Source organism: Lutra lutra, chromosome 5 (genome assembly GCF_902655055.1).
Source record: "Lutra lutra chromosome 5, mLutLut1.2, whole genome shotgun sequence".
In the NCBI taxonomy this organism is placed as follows: domain Eukaryota; kingdom Metazoa; phylum Chordata; class Mammalia; order Carnivora; family Mustelidae; genus Lutra; species Lutra lutra.
The window spans coordinates 13343553-13359239 of NC_062282.1; the positions used below are offsets into that span (position 1 = coordinate 13343553).

Genomic DNA, 15687 nt, shown 5'->3' on the forward strand with positions numbered 1-15687 from the left:
GAAGCTGCGGCAATGACACACTTGCGGGGCGGCAGTTTGGGTCCCAGAGCCCAGCAGGCCCAGCACTCTCGTTGGGAAAACACAACCTTTAAGACCCTGTCCAGAAATGACACTGAAAAGCCACCGAGATTCTGACTTTTATTCTTAGGTCAGAACAGATAAAGTACAAGGAGAAGGAGCAGCGAAAAGGGTCTGTCCTACAATCCAGCTTCCACTGGTCCTCAGGCGAGGACAATGGGGCAAGAGGCGGGTCGCGCAATCCTTGGCAGACCCTCAGAATCTCACTTGGGGCCGGAAGTGCATCTGCTTGGTGGCGTTGTTCTTCATCCCCGTCTTCAGCAGCCACTTGGATTTCATCCTCTGGACATACTGCATGTCCCGCTCGTGCACAAGTGCCGCTCCTGCGGCGGTGAAAGGGACAAGCAGTGAGGCAGAGGTTTGTTATTTGTGATCAGAACAAAATCCAACCTTTACAGAGAATCTCAAGGCTGGTTTGGGAGGGGAGGGCGTCTCTGGGTTCTTAGATTTAAAGAAGAGCTGCTAACCTGGGGTCTCCGTGGCACGGGCGTGGGGGTCATGCGCCCCGGAACTGTGCACAACAACCTGTACTTGCACACATTCCTTGGGGAGAAGCCTCACCTGGACGGGTCTATAAACCCCAAAAGTAATTTTCCATTGATCAAAGGTGACAGAGAGAGGAAGAGACCATAAATTGAGTCAGACGATATAGTCCCTGACGAGAGCAAGACAAAGTCAGTGTCCGCTAGATTTAAGTGGCTTCTCAGCTCCTAGGCAGCCAGAGAAGGCGGCCACGTGTTTATATATAAACACTGTGGCACTGAACATGGATTTTATCTGTCCAGGGCTTTCCATGACATCCTGAGGGAGCTCTCCCTTGTCTGCTCCACTGTCCTCTAGTGGACTGACATTCTCCCCGAAGGTCTTAGCACTGAGCTGCACAGAGCAGACACATCAGAACAGATTTAAATAATTTGATAATGATGAGGTTTCAGAACTTAGCAATTTCAAGGGCCTGTTTTATTCCTCCAACTCTTATTACATTTTTTATGGGAAAACTACAAGGAGTGACAGCCTTTATTATGTCCGTGTACTGGATCATACGTGCTAGAACAGTCTACCCGCACAACTCTGCCAGGCAGGTCCTGGTATTATCTCAATTTTATAAATGAGGAAACAGAGGCTTAGGTGCCTTGAATTACTCACACTCGTCATTTAAGAACACTTCATGTATCAAGTAAGTCATGTCTGACTCCATAGCTCAAGCTATTTGCCACAAGGACACTAGTTAATTCCAACCTTTGTTGACAACTCGGTACTTATTTCTGCAACTATTATCTCTATGACATTTTAGAAAATTACTGTGCCAGGAATATGAGGTTTGTAAGTAATGGAGCTTTGGGCTTATTGCCATAAATGTATCCAGTAGTAAGGAAAGTCCCCAGGGCCAAGAAATTAAGTTTCCTCTAGGGAGGATCCCTAAGGGCAACATAAATGGAAAGGACTTTGCCCAAACCCCGTCTTGTACTATGAGTTCCTGGGCTGGTCCACGGCTGTAGGTATCAACACACCTGTGCTGCCTGTCCATCCCAGGGCTCTGTACTGCTGGAGTATCCGGCCCACGGCCTTGCGATTCTTAGCAATAGACACAGCTCTTGACAAGCCAAATCGCTGTTTGTAGTATCTCATCAAGGAACGGTGACCCAGTCTGGCACCTGTTTTTCAAAAAAGCAAGATGGAAATGCTGAATTGGATAATTTTTCAAACTACAGCTACAGAGCAAGGACTTTCCCAATCAGACTCTTAAGGGGATCTAGCTGGAAAATGGATATATGCTAGAAGAAGCAACACTCTACCTGCTGAAAAGAAAAAAGATGAAGTAGCATAGTAAAAAATGAAAGACAGAAAATCAAAACGCAGAGAGGATCTTTTAAAAAAGAGAATGGCAAGGCATTGTTACATGAAATACTCGGAATCTTGTACTTACTTATATCCAATATGCCTCTCTAGAAATTCACACAGCAACACCTACTAATGTGGATAACAGGCCCAAGGAAGGAGATATTACCTGTTTTTTGTTTTTGTTTTAAACACAAAGATAAAGTACACAATAATCCTGATGCTTAAAATCTTAAAGTCACAGTCTGGGTCTAAGTAAAAAACCAATCCTCCTTTGTTTTGCTTAAATTCTCTGTAGTGGTGGTTCTCAAACAGGGATCATTCTTTCCTCCAGGGACATTTGACACCGACTGGAGACATTTTTGGTATTACACCTGGAGGGGCACCAGCAGCAACTGGCGGACAGAGATCAAGGATATCACCAAATATCCTACAACGCACAGGACAGTCCTCCACAACGAAGAATGACCTGGCCTAAAAGGTCACTACACTGAGAAACCCTGCCCTGCTGTCTTCTACAGGATGGAAGTCACCTGGTGAGCTAGAATTTTAAAGGATCGTCAAGCTGAATTCCCTCTACAGCTTTTGCTTATCTAGAATGATCTGGTGGAACTACGCAAGTCCATCATGCTTTCAGAAATGAATTACTACGGACTACCCAGCCCCTTACAGGAAGAATGTGCCAAGCCTCAGCTTTGCAGCAGGTGGAGGGGAAGCGGGAAGGTTTCAGCAAAGACTAAACTCCAGGCTCTGTCAGAGCAGCGGCTCTCACCAGGTGGTCCTGGCACACTGGTCTCAGCATTACCCAAGAGTAATCGAAATACAACACTAAATATGATTCTCTCACAAGAATATCAATCAAATACCTTCCCAGACAGAAATAAACATGTAGCGATTCAACAACAGCATCTATACACCGGGTGTGAAACAGCTATTTCCACTGAGCATGAGTACAGGAACTATGGCTAGACAGAACCACGCGTACGGCTTCTAGGATTTTACACTTACATATATAAAACCATTTCTTTCAGAATCTTTTGTGTAGAAAGACCATAAACTGGAGACTATAAATACTGCAAATCTTTGCTTTTAGGATCTAGACCTTCCATTTACAAGAAAAAAATTCTGTTATCAGGTTATTTTAAGACCTTAAACCTGGGGCAAGCTACCTAGGAAATAGTTTGCTTGCTACACAGACATGGGAAAGGAATTACTTTCAGTTGATTGGTTTTTGTGATAGGATGCAAGAGATGTCCGAAAAAACCCCTTTCAATTCAAGGATGATTTGGTTTTTGGATACAATACGGATGAAACCTGTTTCCTTGAATCTGATTCTTCTGGCAGCCTTAGAGTTGACAAAGCTCCTAGACCACAAGAAATGAGTAAGAAGCAGCTGACAGATACAGACTCAAACTGTAAGGAGGGCGGCCGTGGCAGGAGACCCTAGCATAGTTAGTATCATTTTCTGTTTATAATAATAGGTCAGGATGCTCCAGGTTTGCAATGCTCAAAACCATTACATGATAATGCTGACCATTAGGACAAAGTTAAACTGATGTATTTATAGTCTTAAGCAGCTTTGGACATACGTATTATTGAGGAAAATCCTTGAAAAGGTTTCGTCACTCAATGCCAAGGTTTCTGCAGCCAGCAAGGGAACTGCAAACACACACTGCTGAGAGCTACCCCTGCCCTGCCCCGTGTCAATGACAGTGAACCCCTAATAGTAAGCCCCAAGAATAACATGCTTGCACAGCTCAATGTGAAGGCCCTCCTCAAGGAAAATTATTTTTAGAACACAATGTGACTGTCCAGTAAGTAACACATGGGGTATGTCTTAGTTATGTAAAGCCACAATCTGTCCATCTACCTTTCAACATAGCAATAACCACATGTGAAATGTTGGCTCCTTCTTAAAAACTGTCCACTCTTAAAAAAACAAAAACAAAAACAAAACAACAAAAAAACTGTCCACTCTTAACAAACAGCCTTATAATCGAAGCTATTATACAGTGAAAAGCAATGATCTCCAACTGTAATTTTCCGAAGACTATACATTCTCGTGGATCCACCACCAGTTTCATCCGGCTACTCAGCGGCTAACCGGATGGGTCTTTCACACCAACTTACTCCACAGGAGCTGCAGAGCACGAAAAGTGAACGCAAGGAACGGAGGCTTCACAAGAAATGCTCACAGTGCCCTCTACCGGATGCTCTTTGTCACTGGCTCTGGGATCATCTATTTGATCTGAAATAACTAGATTTAAAACATCACAACTATTGCTTTTGAAACCAGTTGAAAGCAGACCCTACTAAGTGTGGCTGATTAAATGTCACCAAGCTATCCACACGAGAATCCTTCTCAAATTAGCTTCATGCCGACATCATGCTAACACAGTCAAGTGACTGAGTATAAGTGAAAAGGTGTCTGAAAGGTAAATTTGCTCAAAGCCGTAAGCAGGTGATTGAATACACCACTGTTAAGACCGCTCCGTATTTACAGTGCTTATTCGGAGATCTCCCAAACTCCTGGTTCATTAGAAAACCTCCCAAACCAGTACTGAGACGTAAGAGAAAACCAATGACTAGAAACCATCATGTCTCATCATAATCAAGGTTGACTGAAGGATGACTAGCTTTTAAGATAAGATGATAGAAGTATGGGTGATATAAAAAAAGAGGTATCAGTATAGCTGGAAGAAATTTCAGAACATTAGCAGTCTTTGATTCACTGAGAAAGCTATGTTTTGTTATTATTTAAACAAATTCTATAAAGGTTTCCGCAATCATCTGTGAAGATCCATGAAGGTAGTGAATGACGGTAGTGTACTTAGATATTATTAGTCGCTCTTAATCTTCTCCAGGTCAGAGAGGTGCTTTTGAAAAACCTCAGATTTGGACGCCTGGGTGGCTCAGTTGGTTGGACGACTGCCTTCAGCTCAGGTCATGATCCTGGAGTCCCGGGATCGAGTCCCGCATGGGCTCCCGGCTCCGCGGGGAGTCCGCTTCTCTCTCTGACCTTCTCCTCGCTCATGCTCTCTCTCACTGTCTCTCTCTCAAATAAATAAATAAAATCTTTAAAAAAAAAAAAAAGAAAAAAAGAAAAACCTCCGATTTCCCCCAGAAAAAATGTACTTACCCACACAGCCCCCCCGCAAAAAAATAAAATAAAATAAAATAAATAAATAAAAATGCATGGCACACACAGGTGACTTTAAAGATTTACTTTTTCTTTTTGAGAGAGAGACAGGGTGCATATGCACTCACAAGCAGGGGGAGGGACAGAGGCAGAGGCAGAAGCAAACTCCCCACTGAGCAGGATGTCCGATTTGGGGCCCTCAATCCCAGGACCCGGAGACCCTGACCTGAGCCAAAGGCAGACACTGAACTGACTGAGCCACCCCACACAGCTGACCTTAATCACTATGGCCTCACCCCAGGAAAATGCACAAACTCACAGAAAAAAAAAAAGTGTATGGTGTATGGTCTGGTTAAGAACCTGTGGGGAAAGGTAGTATCTGGCTGCTGGTTAGGTCTTTCCTGAGTCTGTCTAAAAGTACAGTATTTCAGAGTAATACCAAACTACTTACCATTCTTCACTACTTCCAAATCTAATATAAAAGAGCCGTCCTGAGGTTTATTATCTAATATTTTAAAATAATGTGACTCAGGAGGTGGACCGGCAGCAGTTAGCAAGGAAACCCAGGCTTTAAAAACCACGGAAATTAAACCTTCCAATTAATCTCATGCCACTTTCTCCCCTGACTGCACGAGAATGCGGAGACAAGCAAACTGCTCCCCAGTGCTTCGGGCCAATGATTCCAAGCCCCTGGGGCCCCTTCCTAGCCCACAGTGGTTTCTTCCGCTCTGCTCCTCAAGTCTGTGGCAGGCCCAAGGGGATCAACCTTGCTTTCCTTTTAAAGTCACCTCCAACTTCTCAATCACTCAGTCACCACACATTTACCTGAGGCCCTGTGCTGAGATGAAAGAAGCAATCCGTTTCTGAAAAGTAACGGGGAAGACAGGCCAGCGGGCCAACGAGTACAAAGGAGAGGAGGAGAGGAACGGTACTACAGATAGGCAAGTGTCCCGGGAGCAGAGGAGACTCTCCATACTCATGAGTTGAAAAAGCTGATGGAAGAGTGAACCCAGTCTTAAAGGAGGAGCAGCAGTAAGACAGAGAGGCACGAGCCATGCAAAGTCCCAGAAGGAAACTGCCAGGGGTGGGTAAAGGAATAGCAAGGTCGGGGCCGTGGTGTGGGAAGACCCGCCGCTGAAACTAACCTACCGGAAAAGCAATGGCTCCCCCTGGAGGAATTCCGGAGAAAAAAGAAAAGAGACTGGCGTGTGTTTCAGGAAGAATAGTGAGTGATGAAAAATCTCCGTATTTCTATAGGTGCAGTTATGTACACCATACACATATATGGGGCAAGCACACAGGCAAATAACCAGAAGAATATACACCAAATCTTTTAAAGTCATTATCTCTGGAGAGGAAGCTGGAGCAGCAGATCATGGCATAGGGAAATGTTAAGTGTATTTATGTATTTGTGTGTTATTTCATTTTTGTTAGCAAATATAATAAATAAAATAACCTGAAGGAGAGTTCTTTACATTAAAAAAAAAAAAAAGGAATAGTGAGTGATGGAGTGGAAACCGGATTGACTGGAGATGGACGTATGTCGGTAATGGTGACACAGACAAGTGTTAGAGAGAAGACAAAAAAATATTCAAAAGCTGTTCAGGATTCGCACTTAGTAATTGTTTTGATGTGGGAGAGGAAGAGAGTATCCTAACAAGATGCCCATCTGGGGCCTTAGCTAATCTTAGAAAACTCAATAACCCTAGGAAATCCTAGGAAAATGTGTTTTCTACGTACACACACAAAAGCAAACAAACAAAAACTCCTAAGTTACAAAAGTTTTATGTTTAGATGAAAATTTCTCCCCAATACACTGCATTTCTTAAATAGGTCATGCTCACTCATTGTTGTGCACATTTTAATACAGAACACGCTGAAGGCAATGCAAAGCTTTTTTTCTGCCGTAATGTATTGGTATTTTCACCAGAGAAAGACTACAAGAGGTTTTCTGTGATATATTTAGGCCTGTTTTGCTACGTGTCTGGCACAGGTCACAACACTGTTCCTGCTACCTTTCTCATCACTGTAAGGAGAATTGTATCTTCAAGAGAGTTTCTGCCTGCCCTTTCCTTCTACTGTCATACTTTAAAGCTTCCTTTAGCCTTAAAAGGTAATTATTCCAAGTTAAAGAGGGTTGTCTGTATCTAAGCAGTGATATTCTGCATGAAAAGCAATAATATAAGACAGCTTCCTCATCACAGTCATTTCCATGAGCAGGACAGCTACTCCTGCTCCCAACATTGCTGCAAATCTCCCATGGCACGGTACGGAAGTGGAGAAAAAGGATTCACTGACTATGCTCTTGGGTCAATTATTCAACCTATCTAAGTTGCAACTGGCTCACAGGTCAAACAAGGACATGGAACCTAACCCACAGGCTTGTAAAGATAAAACAGTATACCCAGCTACCATGCTAACTGCTCAGCAAATACCACTTACTATTAGGATCTTACTATCTTTACTGTTCCATTCCCTTTCCTTCTCATAGGTGTCTTCCATAGTTTCTCTCATTCTTATTAGCTCATCATAACACTGTAAACAATATGGGGTGCTTCTCATATTCATGTTTTTTCCCCCACCTTATCATACCTGGGATAAATTCCCACATCAGTTAAATGTTCCCTAAAGTAGCAGGCATAATTCAAACTCCAAGCCTTCCTACCATAATTAGAATACAAATAGGCAACCGCATACTGTCAAACAGATACTCCCGGGACAGACTACCAGCTGGAAGTCTGAGCAACATGAGGAAACAGGAATCAGTGCAAAGAATAAGAGTAGGGCCATGCATGTGCACCCGAATGTTCACAGCAGCAAGGTCCACAACAGCCAAACTGTGGAAAGTACCTAGATGTCCATCAACAGACGAATGGATAAAGAAGATGTGGTACATATATACAAGGGAATACATTGCAGCCATCAAAAGAAATGAAATCTTGCCATTTGCGACGATGTGGCTGAAACTAGAGGGTATTACGCTGAGTGAAATAAGTTAAGTCAACCAGAGAAAGACAAGTATCATATGATCTCTCTGATATGAGGAATTTGAGAGGAAGGGCTGGGGTTCGTGGGGGTAGGGAAGAAAAAAATGAAACAAGATGTGATTGGGAGGGAGACAAACCGTAAGAGACTCTTAAGCTCACAAAACAAACTGAGGGTTGCTAGGGGGCGGGGCAGGGGTAGGATGGTTGGGTTATGGACACTGGGGAGGGTATGTGCCATGGTGAGTGCTGTGAAATGGGTAAGCCTGATGATTCACAGACCTGTACCCCTGGGGCAAATAATACATTATATGTTAATAAAAATAGTTAAGAAAAAAAAAGAAAAAAAAAAGTAGGGCCATGATTTATAAGAAAAACCTAAATGAGGCAATAATTATAATAAAGAGCCAAATGGAAATGTCTATGTATTTGAAAGGAAATGACTGATACAGCATTTGGAATCCTAAGAGAAGTAAGCAAAGACACTGATTTAATTTCAACAGAACAGCTAACATAGAGCTAAGTGGCAACCTTCAGAGTTAACTGTGTATCTGGGAACATAAAATTTAAAGTTCAAGCACCTCCCTCAGAATGGAAGGGGACTGATGGAACATGCCCCTCTAATCATCCCATCGCCACTAAGCTATTTATCTTTGACAAATACACTTACCAGAAGGTAGAATCAGCTCCATGGTTTCATCATCATAGCCTAACAGCCTTTCTGAGCACAACTCGGTCTCATCAGGGTACTCCCCTTCCTTGTAATCTGGATAGCTACTCCTGTAACAGTGGCATGAAGAATGGCATTAATAAAAAGACTAATACCTCAAATATAACTAAAAGACAAACTGTATTTGCAAAATGGCAAACCCACTAGTTATCAAAAAGCAGGAAGCAAACAGCTGCAGGGATGACAAGCTGAAAGGTTTAGAGAAAAACCAACGTGGTGGCACCCTCTGTAATAAAAATAAGCAAGTGACCTGTAAACTCAGGATGGGTCACAGACCTACGTGTAAAATGCGAAACTAAAAGAATGCCTAAAATATAACATGGGAGAAAATCTAGATGACTTATGGGTTTGGTGAGGACTTTTTACATATACCACCAAAGGCACCATCCATGAAAGGAATAATTGATAAGCCGGACTTCGTTAAAATGAAAAAACTTTTGCTCATTGCTTAAAATGAAAAAAACAGAAGCCATATATCACTTCTCGGCCTTTGGCTAAGATCAAGTGTAAAACAGAAGCCACAGACTAGGAAAAAATATTTGCAGAAGGCACATCTGATAAAGGACCATTATTCAAAATACACAAAAAACTCTTAAAACCCAGGAAGAATATAAACCAGATCTTAAAATGGGGCAAAGACCTTACTGGGCACCTCACTAAGATACACAGATTGTAAATGAACATGTAAAAAGATGCTTCATATCATGTCATCAGGGAAATGCAAAATCAAATGCGGTAACACCACACACTTACTAAAATGGCCAATATGCATTTTGGTGGATGGTGCAGGCATTTTGCAAGACAGATGGGCCACAAAACGGTGCAGGTGTTTTGCAAGACAGCTGGGCATTCTTGAAAACCAAACATACTCTTACCACAGGATACAGCAGTTGGGTTGTTTGGTATTCATCTAAAGAAGCTGAAAACAGGTCAACACAAAAACCTGCACACTGATAGTTATGGCAGCTTTATCCGTAACTGCCCAAACCTGGAAGCCACCAAAATATCCTTCAGTAGGTGAGTGGGGTCAACTGTGGTGTATCCGGACAATGGAACAGAATTCCTACTCAAAAGAAATGAACCATCAAGCCATGATAAGACACAGAGAAAACTTTAATGCCTATTACTAAGTGAAAGAAGCCAGTCTGAAAAGACAAGGAGAGAAGAACAGGTGGACTCCATACTCAGGGCAGTGACACTACTCTGTACGAGGCTATAATGGTAGACGCGTCATTAGGCATTTGTCCAAACCTACTAAATGCACAACACTAACAGTGAACCCTAATATAAACCATGCACTTGATGATAATGGAGTGTTAATGTATGTTCATCAATTCCAACAAATATACCACTAGTGAGGGATGTCCATAATGAGGGAGGTCATGTATGTATGGATGTGGGAGATATGAGAAATCTCTGTAACCTGCTCAAATTTGCTGTTAACATAAAATTGTGCTTTAAAAAAAGGAAAAAGACGGAGCAAATGACCTATAACTACATTCTTTCACCTATTTGTTTCTCCCTAAGAGGGTTGCCAGGTAGGAAGAGGAGGAGAATGGGGAGCTGGAAATGCAGCACTCAATTTAACCATTCTAAAAACAAGTTCTAGAACAGTGCCGTCCAACAGAATTCTGTGATCACAGAAGCTTTCTATGCTTGTGTGTCCAATATAGGAGCTACTAGTCATATGTACTTTTAAGCATTGAGCTCTGAAATCTAGGTAATACAACTAAAGTACTGAATTTCTAAATTTTAAATTTAATTTCTAATTAATTTACATAGCTGCATGAATACACCAAGCATTTGACATTTTGGACTGTTCAATTCTAGAAGAATTTCTATGTTCCTAGAAATGTTCTCAATGATACACAGAAAATAACTAGAGAATTATACATTAAAAAGTTAACATTAAGACAGATAACCCAATCCCAATAAAGAAACAGACAAAAGACTTGATCAAACACTTCATAAGAGATATCCAAATGACCAGTTACATAAAAGTGTTTTCAGCTACATTAATTATCATGAGGGAAATGCAAATTAAAGCCACAACCCAGACACCAAAATGGCTGAAAAGAAAAACTTTTCCTCAATGCAAAAGAAGAATGAGAAATCAGGAGGAACATGCAAAAGGATGATTTAAAAGACTAGGACTGGGGCGCCTGGGTGGCTCAGTGGGTTAAAGGCTCTGCCTTCGGCTCAGGTCATGATCCCAGGGTCCTGGGATCGAGCCCCGCATTGGGCTCTCTGCTCAGCGGGGAGCCTGCTTCCCCCCCCTCTCTCTGCCTACTTGTGATCTCTGTCAAATAAATAAAGAAAATCTTTAAAAAACAAAACAAAACAAAGCAACAACAACAAAAAAGACTAGGACTTTTCTGAACACATGTATCTGGAGACTATGCATGCTTGACATAGTAATTACACACAACTGCTTGTGTGCTACACAAATACATACCTTTGACCAGTGCTAGGTCAAAGGTACTACGATACTAGTAGCTGTTCAAAAGTGCCTGGCACAGATTCCTTGCATCATGGACGAATTATCCGACTTTCTAGTTAAGGGTGAACCACCTATGGGATAATGTCACCATCAAATGCCAGGGACTGGCTGAGTTCAGCAACCACCTCCATTCCCTTGGGAGACAGTTTGTGATTCAAGGACTCTCAGGGAAACCAAGACATGAAATCTAATTTCCTCCCTCTGTTCACAGGGTTAGGCAAAGCTGAGCTCCTAACCATTTAAACCACAAAAAAAGAAACACAAGTTTTAAAGTCAGGCAAACTTCAGTGTGGACCTGAGATTGTCTCTTCATCTTATCTTTTATTAAATGTGTGTGCTCAACTCCCAGTCTGTTTCTTATCCATAAAATGAGAGGGAACAATTACCCACACAGAAGTGTTACAAAAGTTATAAAGCGTATATTGTACTGTGCTGGACAAGTGTCAGGCTGCGGGACATCTAGTAGCAATTCAATGCAAATGTGATGACCTCGCTTTGCTTCACATTACAAACTACAGACTTACCTAAAATCATAGAAGTCTGCAAATTCCAAAGCAGCATCGCCATCTGCGAAGAGCTTACAGTGACTTTTGTCATTCATGTGTGCCTGTACGGCTTCCGTGGAGTAGAAGGACTTCCCTTTCTCATTGCACCACAAGCAAATCTTCCCAACACCAACTTTCTCTCCTGAAAAAAATAATTCAAGGACAAAATGTAAGAGGACAAAAAATAATCTGCAGCCAGATTAAAGCTCACAATTTATCGCCACAATTCAAAAAACATGCATTAAGTTTCTGATCTTTACAAAATAAGCACATAATTAAATCAAAGACGGACGGGAAACGAAAAACGAATGTTCCCTTAAAACTTGTCCCCAATAATGTAGTATTTCCTCATTAAAAGGAAAACTATTGTACTTACCCAAATATCTAATCAGTCCCTTAAGATCTGAAAGATATTCTATATCAGGAATAAAGAAGCTGTGGACTTTAGTCATATGAGCCACATTCTTCACAAGAGAGCTTGAATGATGGGAACAAAATAAGCAGTCTGTTGTGGGGATGGCACCAACGAAGGGGCCTCTCCCAGCCCCCTCCCCCTCTGCATCCGGTTCCTCTGCTTCGTCCGTGGCGTCGGCGTCCTCATATTCCAACTCTTCTTCAGAATCAATATCTTCCCAATCTTCAAGCCAGAGATTTGAAAAACCATTAGTTTAAGAAAGTGGTAACTGCAATTGAAGAAACTGCAAAGGTTCACAAACATGAGATGGTACAGTCTTTTATCTGGGGGGACAGGATGCCAATTACATCCAAGGGCAAACCCTCTTTGAAGATCTCAATTTTAGCTGGTCCATTTACGCAGACGAGCTTGTATCGCTCAAAGTTTCCTGATCTTTCTCTTCCTGCATACAGTAAACTGGAGGGAGTCTTGTCCTTTCCTAAGCCTATATGAACACAGTCAGTATAACTGGAGGTAGGAAGAGGGTAGGAAAGAATAAATAGCTCATAAAATCAAGGAGGCTCAGTTGCTGGCCCCAGCTCCACATTTCAGCTTAGCTAGCTCACGCTGAAGCCTTCACTTTGTGTTTTAACCAACTAAATTAAGCGCAAAGCCGTGGAAACTAGAAACCCAGAATTACAAACCCTACATAAGTCGGTGTGGGCGGTAACCTGTCCTCTCCGATGCGTATGTCAAAGGCCTCCTCTTTCAAAACAGAAACCATCGATTCATTCCGTAACTGTAAGTAAGAACCTATTCCTCCCCCCCTCGCCCCAGGTTGGGTTTCGGGCCCTGAATCTACAACAGTTAACTAAGCAGACAAATCCCCCGTGGGGACGATGGCCAGACTAGTCACTTCAGAAAGTACCGAAAACGGCCCGCACTCGCCATTTTCACTTAAAAAACGGGCGCCTCCTCCCCTCCAACTTCGAGTATACATCTGGAACCTGGGGGGGGGGGGGGTTCCAGACATGGGACATCTGGAAACGGGGAGGCCATTACCTTCTTCATCCAGGTCCTCCTCACTCTCCTCCTCCTGCTGCTGCTTTGTAAACTTCTTCGCCTGCTGCTCAAACCACTGGAGCCGGGGAGGCTTCTCGGCCGGGTCCCGCTCGTGAGCCGCACGTCCCGCACGGGCCAGCGACGCGGGACTCCTGGGCGGCGACTCCTCCGGCGCCGCGGGGGCCTTCTTGGGCGACAGGGACGGCTGGGCCTTGATGGCCTGCTGGATGGCCGCGTTCATGGCATCCTTGTCCACGCTGTCCACGCCCAGCCCCTTCTCCAAGTTCTTTTCGTTCATCATCTCCACTTTCCGATTCACGGCGCGCACGGCCTTCTTCTCCAGCTCCACGTGCCGCCGGGACTTGAGGTGGTTTTCGTAGGCGTTGAAAGAGGCAAACTTCTTACTGCAGACGGTGCAGTAGGTGGCCGTGCCCTTGCTCTCCTGCTCCGTCACGGCCCGCTGCGCCCGCACGCGCTCCTGGAAACCCTCGGCCGTGACCGGGGCCATGTCGGCCACCTTGCGCTTCAGGTTGTAGCGGTGCCAATCCGTCTTGTAGTGGGCCCGCTGCACGTCCGCGTCGCCGAACGCCACCCGGCAGGTAATGCAAGTGTACGTCGCCATCGCCAGGGCCGAAATAAGAGGCGGCAGGGGCAAAATTCTAGCGACGTCAGTCTTAACGCCACCAGACGCTCAAACCTCTACTCGCCTCAAAGCCCAACAAAAACCAGACCGGACGCCGCCTTCCAGGCTGGATCTGCGAGAACTTCCGGCACACTCAGCTGGACAGGAAGTTCCGCCTCTCGATCTGCAGCTGCGTCTGCCCCCGGCCCTGGAAGGCCAAGGAAGGCCTGTGGCCAACCAGGCCCCGCCCAGTCGGCCTGAAGTGGGTGTTGACTGAGTTGTTCTGAGGTGGGTGTTGATCAAAGTGAGCTTGAGGTGGGCGTTGACTGGGCCAGCCCGAGGCGGGTGTTGATTGGACCAGCCTGAGGTGGGTGTTGACCGGACCAGCCTGAGGTGGGTTTTGATTGGACCAGCCGGAGGAGGGTGTTGATTGGGTCCTTGGGGGAAGGTGTTGCTTACTCGGCGCAGCGCCCACCAGGTTACTGCCCCAGGTGGTTGTGCGGTGTGGGATGACGCGCGGAAGGGGAGGACAAGGGGACGGCTCCGCGGGAGAAGGAGGCCCCGGAGGAGGTGTCCGGTGACCAGGCGATGGTCGGGGCCTCTCCGAGAACCTAGCCCTGCGCTCCGGCAGCTTAGTGAACGGGTGTGGCGAGAGCCAGGCCCGCCCTTCAGCCCCCGGATCGGACCATCCGAGTGCCCGCCAGGCCGGCCGGAATCGCGGGGAACCGGAGCCTCGGGCAGGGCGCTGCGGGAATTCGCAGGAAGGCCGGCGAGGCCGGGCTAGAGCCTCGGTCTCTGCGGGGCAGCCCTTCCAGCAGGGGGCGCACGCGACACGCTTGGATGAAAAGTTGGCGGCTGGGAGCCCGGCCGCGCCGCTGGCTGGAGACAGGTAATTCGGGCCACAGAGGTCCTGCTCAGTCGCGCAGCAGCCCCGTTTTCAAAAATGCAAAAAGAAAGAGGCAAGACACGTGTTTTATCCAACCCAACATATACAAATATTGTCATTTGAACGTATCAGTCCAGAAGATGATGAGAAACTTTTCGCTCGCGTGCTGGTACCTGATCTTGGGACTTCGGTGTGTGTCGCGCGGGGAGCGCGCATTTCCGGTGCGCGGTCGACTGCGTGGCCTCGCAGGCAACAGCGCCGGTGGAGGAGGCGTGAGTGTTGGGTTTTAGGCAGGGCTTGGGCTCATCTGCACGGCCTCGCCCAACCTGTCAGCCCTGGTCAGGAATCGAACTTTACGTGCTCAGAATCCAGGCGGCCCGTGGCACCCAAGAACACAGAGACGTTTTTTAATATGTAGGTCAAGTCCCGTTGCTCTTGTTCACAAGCCTCCAGTGGCTTCCCCAGATCCCACTTACTTCTTTTGGTCTGAGTGTGTGTGTATGTGTCCCCCCACCCCGCCCCGGCTTCAGTCATCTGTTGAAAACCTAATGCCCATGTGGGGAGTGTGGGAGGCGGTTAGGACTGAAGACAGGGATCCCATGATGAGATTAGCGCTCTCCTAAAAGAGAGTGCCCCCTGCCCAGCGGCGGTTATAATGAGAAGTCTGTGTGTGGGAAGAGGGGCCCTCACCCGAGCATGCTGGCACCCTGACCTTGGCCTTCCAGCCTCCAGAAGTATGAGACTTTATTTTGTTGCTTATAAGACACCCGGTCTGGTATTTTGTTAAAGCAGCAGGAACAGACTGAGATACTTGCTCTTTATTCTAGAAGGCTCTGTATGATCTGCCATCACCCCTACACCTACCTGTGATCTCCTGCCACACCCCCTTCCCCACTCTGCTCACCCCA

General features: G+C 45.3%; 1 protein-coding gene across 1 annotated transcript; it reads right to left on the reverse strand.

The window, feature by feature from the left end:
• Positions 1-125: 125 nt before the first annotated feature.
• ZNF622 (zinc finger protein 622) lies at positions 126-13894 on the reverse strand. The gene is made up of 6 exons (XM_047731879.1): positions 13272-13894; positions 12192-12452; positions 11795-11957; positions 8711-8820; positions 1590-1733; positions 126-401 (listed from the first exon to the last, which is right to left on the reverse strand). The coding sequence occupies exons 1-6, from the start codon at positions 13891-13893 to the stop codon at positions 274-276; spliced, it is 1428 nt and encodes a 475-aa protein (XP_047587835.1). The 5' UTR covers position 13894; the 3' UTR covers positions 126-273.
• Between the last annotated feature and the right edge of the window lie 1793 nt (positions 13895-15687).

Coding starts and splice junctions, on each gene's coding strand:
- ZNF622 (XM_047731879.1), bottom strand. CDS start 13,893: ATGGCGACGTACACTTGCATTACCTGCCGGGTGGCGTTCGGCGACGCG. Junction 11,958..12,191: donor GGGACTGATTAGATATTTGG/GTAAGTACAATA, acceptor TATTTTTTTCAG/GAGAGAAAGTTGGTGTTGGG. Junction 8,821..11,794: donor GCAGACTTCTATGATTTTAG/GTAAGTCTGTAG, acceptor CCACTGTTACAG/GAGTAGCTATCCAGATTACA.